The sequence below is a fragment of the Microchirus variegatus genome (genome assembly GCF_963457635.1).
Source record: "Microchirus variegatus genome assembly, chromosome: 2".
In the NCBI taxonomy this organism is placed as follows: domain Eukaryota; kingdom Metazoa; phylum Chordata; class Actinopteri; order Pleuronectiformes; family Soleidae; genus Microchirus; species Microchirus variegatus.
The window spans coordinates 41,041,017-41,055,903 of record NC_139803.1 but is presented as its reverse complement, the minus strand read 5'-3'; the positions used below and the strand labels follow the sequence as shown (position 1 = coordinate 41,055,903).

Below are 14,887 nucleotides of genomic sequence, written 5' to 3'. Positions count from 1 at the left end.
CTATTACCTTCTGAACCAATGGCATTTTCAGTAAAGTTGAAAGTTGGCTTATGTTCATGTTAGATTGATTTATGTGTAATTAAGCATTGTGGGGTTTTTAAAATCATAATGACCTCTTGCGGTATGCTTAAGTTTAAAATATCCAAAGTCAAGTTTTCGTGCTAGATTTAAGAAACATTTGATTGTTGTTAAGGTAATACCATATGAATTTTATTTAGAGCTTTGTGTTGATGTGATGTGAAGGACTTGATATAAAGTTGTTGTTTTTAACCCAGTATTAACGCTGGCTTTACATGACTGACTGGCTTATAGTAGTAATTGATTCTGGCTTAGAAAATGGTGTGGCATGATTTTGTTTGCTTACACGAGTGCAGCTTTTAGGTATAGTGCATGAGACTTAAATATCTGTTTGATATATTGTGCATTTGTTGAACTTGGAGAGTTGTGCATTGATGGCGTTCTCACCAATTGATTCAGATATATCTGGAAAATACAGTGAACTACAACTACGACCATAACTTTGTATTTACCTTCTTTTTAGACATCCAAATGTGGCTTCACTGCAGCCGTCATACCCAGATGTTGCAGATGCAGCCCAGCCACCTCCCCAGATCCAAATAAATAATGTTGAGCAAAAGTTAGAAAAACATCTTACAAGCACAACTTTATTATGTGAGGAGCTGCCACAGGGGGTGACAGAAGCAAACAAGAATGCAACAGAAGAAGAAATATTGGGAGAAATGGTCAGTAACATTCCATTGTTCCCTGGTGTTGCCAGGATATTGGACAGTGATAATGAAATGAAGACAGAGACTGGGATCGTAGATCCATTCCCAGTATTCCAATCTGTGAGTGACATTTGTGAATCCCCGGCTACTGCGGACAGTGAGTCTACAAGGAATAAGAAAATAGAAATTCCAACCGATGAATGTGCTCTTGGATTAAAAGGACAGGAGGAGCCAGGAGAACAAATGGCTGATGAAAAATCCCACCTCCCACCGTTTGACATTAGGACTGAAGTTAAGAACAACCAATCCCCTTTCACTGAAACCTGTCCCAATATGACCAACATTGCTGGCATGCCATCTAAACTGCTCGTCAAAGAAACATGTTGGTTAATTAATCATGAGCCAATCTGGCAGGAAGAATCAAAAGTTAAGAAAGTATTTACATATTTTGCATCGGACGAGGATGAAAAGAACAAGAAAGAAATGGTTTTACTGGTACCATCGTGTCCCACAGAGACCAGAAATCCTGGATTCCCTTCTTTATCACAACACAGTTTAGGCTTCCATGGACTAAGCATGGTAAACATGTGTCCTAGTTGTCCATGTGTGTCCAGTATACCTGGCTTGCCATCTGTCAGTGAAGCCAATAACAGATCATGGGTATCCCAAGAGGAACCTCTTTTTAGTACAAAATTAAAGCACTGTTCCATACCATGCCCACAAACTACGATAGTATTAAATATATCAGATATGATAAGCCTAGCAAGCTCTTCTCCAAAAACCTCCAGTGTTGAGGGTTTTCCATCATTGATGAATCATCAGTTTGACAAGAGCTGGGATGCAGAATACAAACAAGTTGGACCCATGGTTGAAGATGGACCTCACAATGAAGAAATGAAGACCATGCCAACTTTAGCCCCAAATTTGCCAAAAGAGACGAGTATTAATTCTTATCCATCTGTTCTGGACCCTCTAGAACCTCTGCTTCCATCTTGCCCAGTTATAAGTAATGACATGAATATGGTCAGTCTTTCATGCTCCTGCTCAAAAGTGTCACAAATACCAGGAATCCCGGCATTGCATTGTTCAAAAGAGTGGACAGTGAGCAAGGAGCCATTGTTTGAGCCTGGAACTAAAGAAAAGTATGTGTCCTTGACTGGCCAATGTGAACTAGACAAGAGAGCAATAAAAACTATGGTCTCCCTTTTGCCGTCCTGTGCAAAAGCACCGCGAACGCCAGGGTTCCCCTCTCATCCAAATCCTCAAAGCGTATATTTTCTTGGAGATATTATTAGCCTTTCTTCGCTGTGCTCTCAAGTGTCCAGAATACCTGGATTCCCATCACTTGTTGGAGATATTAGTGTACAATGGGTTGCAGAAGACGAGTCATTGTTGGAGAGGCCACCAACAAAGGGAGTCATATTTGACACATCAAACCAAAGTATCAAGAGTGGTATGGTTTCTCTTGTACCGACGTGCCCTAAAGTGTCAAGTATTCCTGGTTTCCCAAATCCAAAAATGGTGTTTTATGGCCTAAATATGGTCAACCTCCTTCCTTTGTGTCCTCCATCTTCTACCATATCTGGATTTTCATCTGTTGAAGGCAACGAGGAAAAAGAATGGGTCACTGAACTGGATTCATTCATCTACAGACCTCAAAAGAAAGTTATATATAACGTTAACAGCTCACCAATAAACACAGACAACCCACACAACATGCTAGCCATGGTTCCTTCTTGCCCAGGAGCATCAAAGATACCAGGCTTTCCATCTTACCCTCGATACAACATGCTGAGTCTTCTACCCATTTGTCCCAAAGTATGCTCTCTCCCAGGATTTGCATCCCATGAACTGACCTCTAAATTTCAATGGCTTTTTGATAGACCAATTTTATGGAGTTTGCTTCCAAAGGAGACACGTTTTGGAGTACACAGTCCATATCAGGCTGGAGAGACAGTGAAGACAATGTTTGCCTTGGCGCCATCTTGCCCAGAGGTGTCCAGAACCCCTGGATTCCCCTCTGCACCTCAAACCAAACCCCGCATTGAACACAATATGATCAGATTTTTGCCTTGCTGCGCCAGTGTTTCAAGTCTCAAAGGATTCGCGTCTATGACGACAACCCAAAGCACTGAGTGGCTGACTGTAGCGACACCTATTTTGGAAGAACCTCAGAAGAAGAGGGCAGATATAAGCGCTGACCACTACCATCTCAGTTGCCATGACATGAAAAGCATGCTGACGTTAGTGACGTCCTGCCCAAAAGAAGCCAGACTCGATGGCTTTCCTTCTGCTCGAGTTGCAAACAGGCCACCAAACATGGTCAGTTTATACACATCTGCCCCGTGTGTCTCGCGTGTCCCAGGTTTTCCATCGGCAAGGACGCTCAGCGCTGAACATATAAAAGTACAAACCGAGACAACGCGGAGGAAGTTGTTTGATCGGCAGCAGCGGAGTGAAAAGATTGTTCTGCTTGGAGAATTCCCAGCGCCGCATGAACAAGAGGAAATTAAATCAATGGTAGAAATGGCTCCATCGTGTCCACATTTGACTCAAAGTCCTGGTTTCCCCAGCATTGTGCAATTCAATCCAACAAAGAAAGAACCAGAATTGCCAGCTCAGCCATGTTGTAGTGACTCTGCTGTCGGAAACCCCAGCACTGAACTCGGTAAGATTTGTAGTGTAACGATAAACGCCCACATTATCTTTCTTTGACATTTCTTTGACATTTGTATTTTGTTTGTTTTTATGGCAGTGGAAAATTTGGAAAAAGGTGTTGCAAAGCAAAGCATAGACCCCTCTGTAGGCCATAGGTAAGTTCAAGAGCCTGGTGTTCTGGTCGTGTTTGCTGTGGACTGTGTGGACTAGTAAACGTTAGCTTCATTAACTTCATTACAGAAGTGCATGGTCAGTTTTGGTATCTCTGAAGTGTGTGTTTTGGTACATTTCTTATTGTGTATGAGGATCACGCCTTGAAGTCTTTTATATTTGGGCCCCCAGTGAATCGCTGTTAGGCAGAATAGCAGCAGAGGAGACCCAAACAGTGAAGAAACCACTGGACACACCAGAGCCAGTAGGAGTCTTGGGTTGGGAAGTATTGGAGGCAGAGGGAACAGTAAAAGAGAAACGGGGAGAACCTTCTTTGTCAGCAAAGGAGGAAGAGACGTCAGGATTAGTAAAGACTATTGTTGGTGCTTTCCATAAAGGGTAAGTGTCACACTGGTCTGCAACTGATGGTGCATGTAACACGGTGTGCATCAACCATTACTAAACATCCAGATCAAAGAGATCAGGCTCATAAATATTTATATTAAAATCAGTTTGTTTGGTTTTGGGAGTGGACTTTACAAAACATCCAAGTTTTGCATCGTCAATTGGTTTGAATTCATATAGTTTGAAATACCCAAGCAATTTTGATTTACAATCTCCAAACCTTGGTGGTTTCTTACAGTACCTACATGTATACGTTGATTGAAAGAATTATTTTTATTCCACTATCCATTTCTCACAGTTATGAAACAGTAGTATCCATACTGGGGCCGTCTAGCTCTACTTTAATCGAAGAGGATCGCCAGCCCAAGGACATCTCGTATCTGGACCTGAAGGACAAGATCCCTTCAGACGAGTTTATTCTACATTTTGCAGACAGTTCTACTCCCATACATAAGACGGAGGAAGACATTGACACCGACTCTGACATCAACTATCCAGCAAGTGTTGAGCCTTACATGTGGAACTTGGTATCCGATCAATCAACATCGACCGACAGCGAGGATGGGTATTTAGAATGTGCTGGCATGAAGAAATGGCCCCCGTTGACGGAGGCAGATATTACTGAAATATCAAAAGAAGACGGTGAGCGTCTAGAGGGACGAGAAGCATCTCTTTCGAGGGAGAGTTCGCTCACCAAGTTCACGGACTCTGAAAGTTTGTTAGCGAGGTACGAGACGGCGGGAGAATGCGATGAGATTAGAACAGTGTCGTCGTCTTCTTCACAGATGAATAGAGGGTGAGTGTTGGTGGACGGTGAGCTGCCCAAACGTTTGGTTGCATGGTGTGAGGATGTACACATCCTGCATTGTTCACTGTAACACTGCCGATGAGAGCTTACTACTCAAGAAATTGTCATGTCAAGTCTCCGTTGTAGCTGTATGGATTGGCGTTGTGATTTGGAATGGTAATATTAAATGTTTTGTAAATAGAGGTGTCTTTGTCTTTTGTCCTGTATGTGCTGCTGTGTCATGTTATTGACCGTACGCTTTTACATGTACAGTAAGGAAAGCAGAACTTTGAAAAAAGCAGATTTGTAATGGGCTGAAGACATGCATGGTACAACTGTATTCAAGTCCAGGTCCGTGGATTCTAAACATTTTCCTCTCTTTTCCTTAAGCCTTGAAGACGAAATGTCTGACCTGTGCCCTACGTCAAATGCGTCACTTGCAGGTGAAAAAGAACGTAAAGAGGTTCTCTCAGCCAAACCTTCTGGAGCGCAAGCTGACCCTGGTGTCACTCAACGAGGAAGACAGCCAAAGAGAAAAGTTCCAGAACCGCTGCACAAAGGAGCTACTAAAGACAAAGACACTGTTCCAAAACGGCCACTTCGAAGGAAGGATAGTTTAACACCAGATCGCAAACAAAAACGCAATGATTTGTCTAAAGCTGTTCAGTATTTAAGGAAAGATTCTGATGAGCTTATTCCCGCCCAACTAACCACTGGCCTTGTTCCGTCTCACGACATAAACAAAGGAGACATTAGCATCACTCCAGCTGTGCCCCAGAGTGATCGAGTCCAAGAAGGTGTTGACGCTCCCGCGACATCCGCAACTGACCACGATCGGAAAGGGACAGCTGAATGTGTGCCAGTGTCCGTGAATGTTGCTCCTCCTCCTCGTGGTAAAAAAAGAGATAGTAGTTTGCCACCTGAACCGCCACCGAAAACACAAAGGAGAAAAGACCATGTCACCAGAGAAAGAACTGATCAACAGCAAGATTTTAAACCACAAGTTGGTCCCATGTTGAATACGTCTGATCCAAGCACTGTGTCAAAACATGTTGAGCCTTCACAGAACGTCGATAAACCATGTCAGACAACCGCTGAAATGATCCGTTCACAACCTGAGGAGAGCAAAGACAGAACCGTGGAAAAACCCTCTCAAGAAACAGATTTACTTGGGAGTGCATCTCTACAGACGGGAACAGAAGTCATGGGCGTTGACGCAGTCACATCAAAACCAGAACCAGAGAAACCTTCTGCACAACAAATTTCTCCCGTCTCAATCATCAAGAAGATACGTCTCACCAAACCTCGCAAGAAAGTTCCACCAAGCAAGCATTTTAACATTTTCAGTAACAGGGAAACAATGACCAAAGATTTAGAAGTTACAAGCAAGGAGATTACAAGACCAGTCCTGGGTGACAGTGATGTAATGGGTCATGCTGAAAAGTACAAGACAGATCATCATACTATCAACAAAACATCATCACCAGAGATAGAGGCAGAAAGAGACAAACAAACATCTCAACCTATCCCAAGGCCTCGTTCGAGGAAGCCCCTCAGTGGTTCCTTCCCGGATGACTTCACGGCGACAGAGAGAACATCTCAAGTTTCACATGGGGCGGAAGAATTGGACCCTCCTCTTCCTCTTCTGGTTCATCCGCCTTCCACATCTACAGAGGAAGTGACTGTCGTGAGGATGAGGAGAAGCAAATTGAGTACTGAAAGTAGCGTCAAGTTAGAGGATGCGGATATTTCGGAGAAGACCGTGGGAAACTCGAGCTTGCCTGTACCAAAACCGAGAATAAAGAAACGTCTCAGTGGTTCCTTCCCAGACGACGTGACAATTCCTGGCTCGAATCATTTGATTGGTCTTGAGACAGTCCAACAGAACGAGCAGACAAGCTTGCCTCTTCCAGTACCTCGGACCAAGAAACGTCTCAGTCAAACGTATTCCGATAGCACTCCACCTCCACCTGTAGAGAATGAAATCCCCCTGGAATCATCTGAGACATGCCCAGATGAGGCAATTGAAACTAGCAAAGAAACGAATGAGTTGTCAACATCGTCAGATCTAAATGTCATCTCAGAGGGAGGTTTCATCGCAACCCAAGGTGAAAAGGATGTCGCATCCGATGTGGAGCAGGCAGTGCTAGCAGCGATGCAAGAAGAGTTCCCTCAGTCCGATTCTCTAGGAGATACCGAGAAGCCACAGGATGAAACCTTTGAAGGCTGGACTTTTACAGATAAACCCGTAGGTCCAACCTCAACAGAGAAGGTTGAGAAGGTATCTGAGCAGGAGGACATGGAAAAAGTCCTGCAAACAGAGGTCGATAATTGTCTCGCTTCCACCGCGGCGACGTCTCAGGACGACTGGCTGCACGTGGAGGACGCTAAAGACAGTGAACCAAGGAAGGAAACGAGGGATGAAGACTTGGACTTTTGCTTTGTGTCTGTAGATGTAGCTGCTGGTTATGTAGAAGATGACGGGTAAGTTCAGAGGATGATTGACTTTTTGCATTTGCCTCATCCCCATATACCCATTTCACAATATTCAATACCGTTTCAATAAGTGTTAACAGTCGTCAGACCTGTGTTTGGTTGGAAACAGCATTAGTTTATTATTTCTTTCCTCTGTTTCTCTTTGTTTTTCAATCAAAGGGAGAGAACGGAGGATTCTTCTGGTCAGCCTGTACCTGTGACCCGCGGCAAGAAGCGATTGAGCGGCGAAGACGGCAAGTCTCAAGTTTCTGACCTCCACCAAACAAGTGCACCAACAACGCCCCAAAAAAGACCTGCAGACGGTGCTGCCTCTTCGGACGTACGTCACACCTTGTCAACACCATATTTATTAGCAATGTGTTCAGTGACTATGCTCAGAATGAAGGAGCTAGCAACCTGCGAGGAGCTTCTTAGCCTCTTTTAGCTTCTTGTCTCGTTATTGTGAAATAATCAGCCTATTTTCCAGTCACCAGCTATTTTCAGAACAGCTCTGATTTCTTCCCCTACTAACCGGTGAGCCAGTATGTTGCTCACAATCAGTATGTGTCCAATGCTGGCCATAATCCTTAAATAGGATGTCAGAAATCTCTTTATTGGAATTAGACTCAGGCTTTTGGTAGATAGTCTGAGTTTTGCAATATTGGTTTTGTACCAGACACAAAATGGTGGCATTGATCGACCCATACTAACTACTTTGCGACATGCAGCTTTTAAGAGGATGGTGAGCTGGGGGCCGTACCTATGTTCCCTGGGTCCTATGTTCCCCGCTTTGTATGTGACCGGGGAACATAGGACCCAGGGAACATAGGTACGACCCCGTCAGCTGTTGTGATAACAGTATGAACATGGTCAACGAAAACAGTCATATCTAGTTCTACCACCACCATTTCTAATTCTTTGCAACACATGAGTAAATACCATATATTTGTGCATGAAGCAGATTTAGAAAATACTTGCGATGTTTCTCGTTGTAGAGCGTATTGAGCAGTCCCCGCTTGGTGACGTCCAGCAAGTCTCTCCTGGAATGGTGTCAAGAGGTCACACAGGGTCACAAGGGGCTGAAGATCACCAACTTCAGCACCTCGTGGAGAAATGGCTTGGCCTTTTGCGCCATATTAAACCACTTCCACCCGGAAACGATGTAAGAAACACTTTTGCACACTGTTGTCACTGCATACACGTGTTTGTTATGCGGTTACTTATATTTTTGTCCCTCCTCCTTTTGTATAGTAATTATGAAATGTTGGACCCGTACGACATCAAGCACAACAACAGAAAGGTGAGTGATGACGTTAAATTACTAACAAAGCATATCTTAAAGGTGCATTATGTAATAAATCTAAAGCAACTGGCCATAAAAATCCTCCTAATATGTCACAGAGACTCAGGAATAATGTTCATATAACAAACTGAACTCACCAACAACAACAGTACAGACAAAATATTTGCATTAAAAAAAATATTTTGCAGACTGCAAATCATGTTTCATGTTTTGGCGTCATGTGGCGCCACCTACCGCCGTCTACCAATCATTGCTTTCAGTAGAGTCTCAGCTGCCGAGCAACCACGGGTTGCCAGTTACGTCAGAAAACGAAACCTAAAATACTTTGAATTTGAATGTAGTAACCATTTTTGGCCACATTCTTACATATGGCACCTTTAATGTAGGGGCAACTTATAGGTGGACCCGTCCAGATCCATTGCCAGAAGGCATTTGTGTTTTAATTGGTGCAGCTTTTACAGCCATTACGGTACTATAGGTTCACCAAATGGCGATGTACCTCGTCAGAGAAGTTCATGAAGTTCTCAACCTCAGCTTGAGGACATCTGGACCTCTTATGATTTGAATTGACTACCCCGTACATACCAAAATGTTGTGTTTGTTGATAACCGCCAATAAAATCCAATCATTGATCCATTTTTGTCCACATTCCAGGCGTTCGATGGCTTTGCCGAACTCGGCATTTCCAGGCTGATAGAACCTTCCGACATGGTCATGCTAACAGTGCCCGATCGCCTCATCGTCATGACCTACCTCAACCAGATCCGCACTCATTTCACCGGACAGGAGCTCAGTGTGCTCCAATTAGAGAAGGACAGCAGCGAGTCCAGCTACGCAGTCGCGGGGGAGCGCGACACCCAGGACGACCCGGAGGCCGCGGTCCGCTACTGCGCCCAGAGGCTACAGGAGGAGGGCATCAGCCTGGAAACAAACGGCGCGGCGGGAACCGCGGAGGACGGCGGTAAAACGGGCAAGGACGTGGTTCCGCCGCCGAGAACGAAGCGGTCCCAGGTCGCGGCGGCAGGTGGTGGGACTCAGTCTCCCGTGGCGCCGCCAAGGACGGGTTTCCTCTCCAAGTCGAGTTTCTCTCACATCAGAGACGCCGATCTGGTGAAGAAGAGGAGGTCGCAGCGGAGAAGCGGCTCGTTGGAAGAAGGCGCGGCGTCAGGACAAGACGACGGCGAAATCGGCCGGAGGAAGTCAGAAACAGGCAAGTTGTCCTTTATTATGTGGGGTTCTGTTTTCAACTTACCATGAATAGACATAAACGAAAATTCTTACACACTTAAATTGACTGTTTTTTTGTCCAAACTGTACTTGAACAGAGGCAGCGGTGGAGGAGGGAAGACCACCAGGACAGGTCGGTTGTGTTGGGCTTTATTCTGCCTCATTTCAAAAAATCTCTTGATTAACCTCTTCTTCACGGTTGACGTCAGACGCGGCGACAAAAGCGTCATAAAACCATGTCTAACTTTAACAAACACAGACATGCTGCATACCCACAGAAAGGTCAGAAACTCGGCTAAAAGCTCCTATAAAACCATTCTTATGTTCATGAAACACAGTTAAAACACAGACGGATCAAACCAGCATGTGCGAAAAAAACACGTTACAGTGCACACATTGAAAAGCGGCACCGGAGCGTCGGCGTGATTATGTAATCAAAAAAAAACACGTGTCGACCGGACAGCGGAAAACCCACAGATTCCAGCGGTACCATTTCTATCACTCTACGACCAAGATTCACGGATCCGGCCCCAAAATAAGAGCAAAACAACAACTGACTTTCAAGAATTACAAGCGGAAAAGTTGTCTTACCTTTGCTGATTATCAAAACAAGTTATTTCCACCGGAACAAAACCGCTTCTCATGAAGAACTACACTTCCCAGCATGCTTTTGGGACTATTCCCTGTCTGATTGATCATTACAGAGCGACATTAGATCGTTCTGATTAGAGAAGGGTGAATGTCCGCACAAATGCGTCATATGCATTTATGTCCTTTTGACTCACTAATGAAGTGATTCACACGCATTTGGAGACCGGGGTCAGATTCTACCGGTTTAGAGGTTTAAAACGAGCTGTCAATCACCCTAATTGACCAAGGTAAGCCAGAGCTATGGCGCTAACTGAAGACGCTGCAGAGTCGCAGAGTTGTTATTACGCACCGCACAGGGAGCATCCATTTACAGCGCGTTATCATATATATATATTTTTTTTTTCAAAACAAGTTCTTTTTAGATCTGTAGTGACATAAATAAAATTAAATGGGTTTTTAATAATTTGGTACCTAAGAAATCTCAAATGGCACAGATGGTGCCAAAAGTGAGGACGCCTAGACATCTCTTTACTAAAACCTCTGTAATTTCACTCTGCTTCATTTCAGCGGCATCAGACTTTGCACAGCTCATGTCCAAATGTTAAAATAAACAAAGGTTATGTCGCGTTGTTTGTGTCCAGGACGCCAGCCAGTACGTTCTCAATCAGATGGAAGCGCTGGAAGCAGAGCAGAATCACATCGACACCAGAGCCGGCGTGGTCGAGAGGAAACTCCGACAACTGCTGGAGACGGGAAGCGACAAGGTGGAGGAGGAGAGGCTGATTCAGGAGTGGTTTGTGCTCGTCAACAAGAAGAACGCTTTAATCCGGAGGCAGGACCATCTGCAGCTGCTGTAAGACACACACACACACAGACACACTGTACAGGTGTGCGCTTTTATTTTGAAAATATTCAGACGAATCCTTCGATGAATGTCTTGTGATCGACAGACTGGACGAACAAGACCTGGAGAGACGGTTTGAGTTGTTGAACGAGGAGCTGAGGGACATCATGGCGATGGAAGGTACGGCTGATATGACGTAGCGCGGGTATGACGTAGACTTCACCGTCTTCACCGTTGTCTTCATCGTTGTCTTCTGTCCTCGCAGAGGAGTGGCAGAAAAGTCAGGCGCACAAACGCCGCGAGCAGCTGCTGCTGCAGGAGCTGGTGTCGCTGGTCAACCAGAGGGACGAGCTGGTCCAGAACATGGACGCCAAAGAGAGAGGGTGAGACCAAATACGATTTGAAGAGCCTTTCATTTTCATCTTCTTCTTGTTCTCCGCAAAGGACGACTTTTGTTTGTGGGCTTGTTTTGTTCTGTCTTTTTGCCTAAAAATGCAGAATTTCATACTTTTTTTCTGCAATTTATAATCCATTATTGTAGATTTTGCAATGTCCGCCATGTTAAGTCTGAATCTTGCTAAGGGTAGGGTTAGGGTTATTCCCCGTAATTTAGCCTTTTTGTGTTTTTTTTTGGTTTTGTTCTGTCTTTTTGCCTAAAAATGCAGAATTTTGTAGTTATTTTCTGCTATTTATAATCCATTATTGTTGAATTTGCAATGTCCGCCTTGTTAAGTCTGAATCTTGATTAGGGTTAAGGGCTAGGGTTAGGGTTATTCCCCGTCATTTAGCCTTTTTGTGGGTTTTTTTTTTTGTTTAGTTCTGTCTTTTTGCCTAAGAATGCAGAATTTCACACCATTTTTCCTGCTATTTATAATCCTTTATTGTTTAATTTGCAATGTCCGCCATGTTAAGTCTGAATCTTGTTTAGGGTTAGGCTTAGGGTTAGGCTAAGGTAAGGGTTTTTCCCCGTAATTTTGCCTTTTTGTGGGGTTTTTTGTTTTGTTTTGTTCTGTTTTTTTGCCTTACAATGCAGAATTTAATCCGTAGTCCGGATTAAATTCCGTTTTGTCGCGTCTGAATCTTGTCACCACATCCCAATCCACACAACCACCGGACACCTTGGATTATTATTCTTTGATTTTTAGACTCGGATGAGGTTAAGATGAGGGCTAGATACTAGTTAGGTTCAGATTAGGACTCAGATTAGGTTCAGTTTAGGGTCAGATAATGATTAGGTTAAGTTTTTGAGCTCAGATGAGGTTAAGGTTAGGGCCAGATAATAGTTAGGGTATTAGATTAGAATTGAAATAAGGTCAGGTTTAGAGGTTAGGGTTAGGGATCGGGTTTTTCCCCGTTAATTTTGCCTTTTTGTGGGGTTGTTTTTGTCTTGTTGATCCCAGGAAGAGTAGCTAGTGCGGCGTAGCAGCTAATGAGGATCCTAACAAAGAAAGAAAGTCTATTTATAATCCATTATTGTTGAATTTGCAATGTCCTTCTTGTTAAGTCTGGATCTTGCTAAGGGTTAGGGTTAGTGTTTTCCCCCGTAATTTAGCCTTTTTGTGTTTTTTTGTTTGTTTTGTTCTGTCTTTTTTGCATAAAAATGCAGAATTTCATACTTTTTCCCTGCTATTTATAATCCATTATTGTTGAATTTGCAATGTCCTTCTTGTCACGTCTGAATCTTGCTTAGGGTAGGGGTTAGGTTTAGGGTTTTTCCCCTGTAATTTCGTCTTTTTGTGGGTTAGCTGGTGTGGAGTAGCAGCTAATGAGGATCCTAACAGAAAGAAAGTCATGAAACTTTGCCTAAAAATGCAGAATTTCATACTTTTTTTTCTGCTATGTATAATCCATTATTGTTGAATTTGCATTGTCCTCCTTGTCACGTCTGAATCTTGCTTACGTTTTATTCCTTAAACTCTCCTGTGAAGGAACCTCTTGTGAACTCAGCGTTTTTCCAGAGTCCATAAAATGCGGTTTAAACCCAGATTACATCGTCTTTTCCCCCCGAGTCCTGACTTTCCCTCTCGCTCCCTCAGAGCTCTGGAGGAGGACGAGCGTCTGGAGCGAGGCCTGGAGCAGCGCCGCAGGAAGTACGCCAAGCAGCAGAAGGAGAAGTGCGTGATGCAGTGATGGACGACGACGACGAAAGCCAGAAAAGACAACAAGACAAAAAAAGGTCAAGGAAAAAAAGACGTTGGGTCGCCTCAACGACCTTCAGCGGTGAGAGGACAGTGAGGACGAGACCGTCGTCCACACAGTGACAGACACAGATGATCCAGAACAGGAGTGTGAGCTTCAGGCTCAGAGTCCACGAGCCGTTTTGTCTTTTTTTGAGCTTCTTAAAATGTTCCATTTTTATGACGACAGGTCAGCGTACGACGAGGTTTACAGAAGTCGTACAGGACGTAGGACGTGTTTTTTAGCGACTCACTCGACCGGTATGACCGTTCTTAAAGAGACTTCAGAGTGCAGGTTTTTGTCGTAGTACACTCTTAGGGCCAATTCCAATTCCTATTTCAACCCTCAAGCTCAACCCTTTAATCTTAACTTTGCCCTCAAAACCAAGTGTTGAGGGTTATTTTGTCACTTAGAAATGGGACACCCCTTAAATGCAGATACGTCTTCAGACTGTAGGGGGCAGAATAACGCGAAAGCAGCTGCGTCCAGTCTGTCAACTCCAAAAAAGAAGTAGAAGAAGAAGAACGCATTTACGTCAGGATTATTTATTACGATCCGTTTGTCAGTCAAGTTATTAGGTTGTCAGTTAGTCAGTAATCCATAATATGGGCTTAAACTAAGATAATACAATGGTTTTCATCATTTTTATATCTCTATTAACAAAGAAAATACTTCATTTGTATCGCACTCGTTTCACTGCTTTCGGCGCCATCTTTGTTATGTGAAAACACGCAATGCATTCTGGGTAGCCCTTGCTCCCAAGGGTGGTCTCGGAAAACCTCAATATTGAGGGCGATACAGCCCTTAAACTTGGCCCTCAACTCAACCTTTATATAAAGGTTCCACCTGGAACCCTTTTGGAGGGTTCCACCAAGAACCCTTTTGAAACCCTTTATTCAGCGAAGGGGTTTTAAAGGGTTCTCTGGATCTAAAATAGTTCTTACTGGAACCATTCCTTCAGGAAAGGGTTTTTCAGAAGCAGGTGGTTCCAGGTAGAACCTCAGCCCTTGTAGAAGAACCACTCTTTTTCTACGAGCGTAGTACGAGTTACCGACGCGGGAAACATGGCATATCTTAAGAACATCTTCGGAAACTTAATCTCAACCACTGGACGACCACTTTTAACCGAGTGGAACCTGACGTTCTTGACGCTCGCTCTCCTGCACCAAAGTCCATAGAGAAAATCAGTGATTTTACCTGACAGTTCACAGGAGTTTTTGCTCCACTTTTGCCTCCATCACTAACTTAAAATGTGAACTCATTTGTGAAGAATTAACGCAGTGACGCAAACTCAAAACAAAAACAGCCGTAGATCAGCAGCTCCTGTTTCCCCCCGTCAGCTAAAAATGATGATTTTCTCTATGGGATTTGGTGCAGAAGAGTTAGTGTTGGAAAACTTTCGTTAAGTGGCTAAAATCAACAGCAGCCATGTTTTCAGTCAGTGTCTAAACACAGAAAATATGAACGATGTTAATGCAAAAATGTATCCAGGGTTATGCAGCGCCCTCCTGTGGCTGAAATGAGTACTACACCTCCTGTCC

At 43.9% G+C, this 14,887-nt stretch overlaps 1 protein-coding gene across 1 annotated transcript in view; it reads left to right on the top strand.

The window, feature by feature from the left end:
* Positions 1-13,429, top strand: part of ehbp1l1a (EH domain binding protein 1-like 1a) — a gene marked incomplete at its 5' end in the record, with an annotated part of 38,266 nt that extends 24,837 nt beyond the window's left edge. The window contains 14 exons of the mRNA XM_083907327.1: positions 542-3,396; positions 3,484-3,541; positions 3,729-3,935; positions 4,240-4,737; positions 5,119-7,212; positions 7,384-7,543; positions 8,199-8,365; positions 8,455-8,503; positions 9,161-9,716; positions 9,832-9,866; positions 10,966-11,177; positions 11,275-11,348; positions 11,434-11,551; positions 13,205-13,429. Of these exons, the coding sequence (XP_083763453.1) occupies positions 542-3,396; positions 3,484-3,541; positions 3,729-3,935; positions 4,240-4,737; positions 5,119-7,212; positions 7,384-7,543; positions 8,199-8,365; positions 8,455-8,503; positions 9,161-9,716; positions 9,832-9,866; positions 10,966-11,177; positions 11,275-11,348; positions 11,434-11,551; positions 13,205-13,298 (7,177 nt within the window). The 3' untranslated portion in view covers positions 13,299-13,429. The remainder of the gene's footprint in view (positions 1-541; positions 3,397-3,483; positions 3,542-3,728; positions 3,936-4,239; positions 4,738-5,118; positions 7,213-7,383; positions 7,544-8,198; positions 8,366-8,454; positions 8,504-9,160; positions 9,717-9,831; positions 9,867-10,965; positions 11,178-11,274; positions 11,349-11,433; positions 11,552-13,204) is intronic.
* Positions 13,430-14,887: the final 1,458 nt, after the last annotated feature.